Source organism: Sphaeroforma arctica (genome assembly GCF_001186125.1).
Source record: "Sphaeroforma arctica JP610 unplaced genomic scaffold supercont1.565, whole genome shotgun sequence".
NCBI lineage: Eukaryota > Ichthyosporea > Ichthyophonida > Sphaeroforma > Sphaeroforma arctica.
The window spans coordinates 55143-59581 of record NW_014039993.1 but is presented as its reverse complement, the minus strand read 5'-3'; the positions used below and the strand labels follow the sequence as shown (position 1 = coordinate 59581).

Genomic DNA, 4439 nt, shown 5'->3' with positions numbered 1-4439 from the left:
ATATATATTTACATATATATATATGTGTGTGTGTGTGTGTGTGTGTGTTGTTTTATGTATATATGGTTATGTATGTGTCTTTGTATACAAATATATAGTATATATGTTTATGTACATAGCAATGTATAAGTATATGCAAATATCATGAAACCGTGTTCGGCATTGAGAAATTAGATTCACAAGCTCCATTTGAAGGATTATTTACTCACTATTTGTATTCTAATTAATTAATCAAAGTGCTCGACAATCAGAACTCGGTCGCAGCACCCGCACCCAGCTTTGATGTGAAGATAGTGGCCTTGCCGAGTTTGTAGTTTTCTTCGACTGCCTTGGTGAAAGCGTCCACGGCATCGTTCCTGACAAGTGTGACGGTGCAACCACCTAGAAAAAGACGAAGATTTGTTTGATATATACACGTTTACTGCTCAGAAAAGAGGGACATGGGACATACAACGACCATGACAAATAAACATACACCAACATGGCTGCAACGCCACTATGTGAATCACGTACACCATCAATGCAGAGCTACACGCGCTCACATACTCAGACCTACCCTACACACATCTCTTGGGCATACTTGCCTTACAGTGTCCGTCGCTGCATAGTCGTATATGCAAACAAACCAACCGCTCCAACCACCCACATATACACCTTGGCACACTACCTACCAAAGCCCCCACCGGTTAATCGTGAGCCCAGAACACCGTCCACCCCACGCGCAATGTCCACTAATTGATCGATCTCGTCTGTCGACACTTCGAAGTCCTTGGACAGCGAATTGTGTGCTTCAAACATGTACTGTCCCGCCTTCTCCAAGTCTCCGGCCTCGAAGACCTCCGCAAACTGCAGCGTGCGCGCTATCTCAGAGATCACATGTCTTCCCCGGTTGTAGACCACTGGCTCGATGTCGCCCTTGACGGCATCCAGCTGTTCCATAGTGCAGTCTCTGTGAGTCTTAACCTGTGGGTACTTGGCCTGGATGGCCTCGAGCACCTGTACGGTCTGCTTCCGGCGGGTGGGGTACTCAGAGCCGGACAGCGAGTGCTTGACGTTTGAGTTGGTGATGACAAAGCAGTGGTCTGAGCTGCTCAGCGGGAAGTACCGCGTCTCCATGCTCTGGCAATCCAGTAGCAGTAGATTGTCCTTCTTGCCCATGGCAGAGATGGTTTGGTCCATAATACCACACGGTACACCTGCCCAGTTATTCTCGGCCTTCTGGCAGTCCTGTGACTTCTGGACCAGGGACCGCTTGTCGCCGCTGAGTTGTTCGAGGAGTGTGTAGATGGCTACTTCTAGCGCCGCACTGGAGGAAAGCCCTCCGCCTACAGGGACGTTGGAGTGCACAAACGCATCCATGCCTTGGTGGAAATTGGGGAACTGTGCGAAGACTCCGCGGACGTAGTTTTCCCAGTAGGGCTCGACCTTACCGTGTGTGGGCTCTGCAAAAGAATTCGGTTGCATGATATGAGAATACAAGGGATACGATATCATATATCTTTAGTACAACTGCATAGTCATTCCAACTTCGAGCGAAAGTAATTACAAGGAAACCATCCAGTGCAACCAAGAGGTCCAATGCATATTAAGTAGGTACATTGTTCGTTCATCACAAACAGCTTACATTACCCAGAACGCCAAAACCATACATATCTCTTATCAGCCAAACCCATGCATACGTGTTCTTAAAAAATATGTGATGCCACCAATAGTTGAAGGGAGGTGCGTAATGTGCGATAAGCTTGAGTGGGCTGTACTGTACTTCTTTCGTACACACAGACCATGCTTTGAGAATCTGAAGAGTCAGTCAATATTGATCAATGAGATCAGGCTCGAATATAGTTAGATAGATACACCCACAAGCAACTATGGACATTTTGCACGAGCGATCAATGTTGCCTTTTGGAAATCTTAAACCGATGCACACACTAGAGTCTAGATGTAAACCCTTGTAGACATGGAAGCAAGTATTGGTAGAGATAATTGATGCCACATACATAAAAGTACATACCAAGATTAGCCGCGTTTAACTCAAATTCGATGTCGGGAATATCCTCTGTGGATGAAAATCGAACTGTTTTGGAGTCGTTGGGTTTACAACAGACCACAGTTCGCTTTGTCAGCGCCTACAGAACACCAGAGTACAAGAAGCGTGCAAACAATGTGCGATTGAATAGAAGGACGTCGAAGAGACGACACAATAAAAGGGTCAGACTCACACTTGCCATAACGCATCGACTACTGTTGTGCAATCACGTCACGGGCGAAACTAAGTCGCACCAAGACGCATCACGCTCGATGCTCTACGCGAGCATTATGTAACTCACTCCGTTTACATCGTAACAGGGGTATATAGAACATCCTATGAACAACTCATACCATGGGGAGCACGAATCCACTACAGTAATCTACGTGTTCACCGATGATGTTTACGCGACCAGGGGCTGACGCGCCCGCGGTGGGGGCACAGCCATACTTGGCCTCAAACCCCTTTTTACATTCTTCAAGAAGAGACATATTTGATATTATTTAAGACGAGATAAGTCGATTATGATTGTGCTACTTGTGTTGAGCTACCTATATCTATATATTCTATAGCAGAGATGCTGTGACTGCTATGTACGCCTGCTTCTCTTTTTGAAAGAACATAACTTTCATTAAACAAAAACAATACATAGTAAATCAACACGACCTTGTATAGCTTACTCCTGATTACAACTCCTTCTACACACTCTGGGAGTCTGGGGAGAATCACTCATATTAAAATTATCATAACAGTCCAGAGTGACCTTCGAGGCTCCGGGGCTCCGTGCCCCAGCCCCCAGGTGACCAGACCAGTCACTAGTGGCAGACTCCAGAGTCCAGAGGATGCTGTTGACCACTCGTACATACAGATGTACACTAACCCAAGTCACAACTGGACAGGTGACAAGTGACAACCGACAAGTGACAACCTATTTGCTGAAATAATAAAAATACGTTTATGATAAACGTTATTTTCAAATTTGGGTGCATATTTAGAACCCATAGGTGCAAATTTCTGATTATTGTTCAGATCCTAGTACCTTATAATGCCCGATAAATTAGAAAAATAGGTCAGTTTTGTTCAATCTTTTGAACCGTATATAAACCTTTTTAGGTTTGTATAGCTCGATTTTCAACAATTTTTAATTGGATCCCTCTTTTAAAGGTAGCCCTGCACCAGTTACCACCGTACATACTCTCCCCAGCGACCAGGGTACTTGTGTGGCTGTGAGGGCAGTCAGGGCGCCCGGCAGACTGGGCAGTGGGCAACCACACTGCCGCAGTAACATAGTCCTGACTCCTGAGAGGCTGAGGCATCACAATCTATTTACTCTTTATTTTTATTTATTTTGCCTTTTGAGATCCTCAATGAATGTTACCTAATTAGGTATGCAACTAAGTCAAACACCTATGTATCCTCTATTATTTATTTAGGGTTAGAAAACATCTTGGGTTTTGAGCATTGTCTGGGTTTTTTTACAACAAAAACAAATACAAATACATACATATGTATTTTTTAACTTGTGTGTACGTATGCATACTATTTATGATAACCACTGTATAATCGCCTGCAGCAGGCCATACAGAGAGAGAGAGATTGCCTGACCATATAATAGCTGGTGTTGCTTGCACAACTAGATATAGCAAAAGAGCTCTTGCTCATCGCTCGACACTTAGCATCACCTAATTAACCCTATTATCTCACAATGGCGGACCCGGGATTTGACTATAATGAACACCCGCACAGACGCTACAATCCATTGACACAACGATGGCTCCTGTGTAGTCCCCACCGCACGAAACGTCCCTGGCAGGGTGGAAAAGAGACCGTCAATGAAGACAGGTGTGGCATCTCGGCGTGCCTGTTTAGTGATTCTGAGTATTATAATTGTATGCAACATGAATGTATCAATGGCATCGGGTAGTGTTTGACCTCTATGTGTCGAGAAGGTCTAGTCGTGAGTGTTTCAAATTGAGATTGATATATAAGTACAAAATTTCAATCTCTGTTGAATCCAGAAAATTCGATCTCGAGTGGACCATTGAAAGTTCGGCTACCGACCTTACTAATATTGAATATTTAAGTAAGAAGTTGCTGATGTCATCGTTTGTTCGTGTGTGCTCTCTCTCTCTCTTTATTCTTGCGATTGTATAGTATTTTTATATTGTGATTGTATAGTATGTATATCGATGTTGCCGCCTGTGCAATTGGACGTTGTGATGTCTTCTTTCTCAGTTTCAAATTATATAACACTGTCAATCAATGAATATATGTTGTGCCTCGATGCATAAGTACATTCACGCACTATATTCACCTCACATTGTAAGCTAGTATGGAAGAAGTCAGTGACGATCATGTGCACTGTGTGCTATATATACCCTATATATATATATATATATATATACTACTATAT

At 43.6% G+C, this 4439-nt stretch overlaps 2 protein-coding genes across 2 annotated transcripts in view; one reads left to right on the top strand and one right to left on the bottom strand.

Annotated features, from left to right (window-relative positions):
* Positions 1-133: 133 nt before the first annotated feature.
* Positions 134-2766, bottom strand: SARC_07265 (galactokinase). Its single transcript, XM_014298806.1, has 4 exons — positions 2380-2766; positions 2012-2126; positions 672-1442; positions 134-381 (listed from the first exon to the last, which is right to left on the bottom strand). The coding sequence occupies exons 1-4, from the start codon at positions 2515-2517 to the stop codon at positions 248-250; spliced, it is 1158 nt and encodes a 385-aa protein (XP_014154281.1). The 5' UTR covers positions 2518-2766; the 3' UTR covers positions 134-247.
* A 793-nt stretch (positions 2767-3559) lies between these two features.
* SARC_07264 (galactose-1-phosphate uridylyltransferase) overlaps positions 3560-4439 on the top strand; it is a 3910-nt gene continuing 3030 nt past the window's right edge. The window contains exon 1 of the mRNA XM_014298805.1: positions 3560-3868. Within this exon, the coding sequence (XP_014154280.1) occupies positions 3732-3868 (137 nt within the window). The 5' untranslated portion in view covers positions 3560-3731. The remainder of the gene's footprint in view (positions 3869-4439) is intronic.

Bases quoted from the DNA above. Each gene is read 5' to 3' on its own strand.
- SARC_07265 (XM_014298806.1), bottom strand. From the start codon at position 2,517: ATGTCTCTTCTTGAAGAATGTAAAAAGGGGTTTGAGGCCAAGTATGGC. The intron at 2,127-2,379 runs GTATGAGTTGTT...GGTGTTCTGTAG, and splicing joins GTGGATTCGTGCTCCCCATG to GCGCTGACAAAGCGAACTGT. The intron at 1,443-2,011 runs GTATGTACTTTT...ATTCTTTTGCAG, and splicing joins GTTAAACGCGGCTAATCTTG to AGCCCACACACGGTAAGGTC.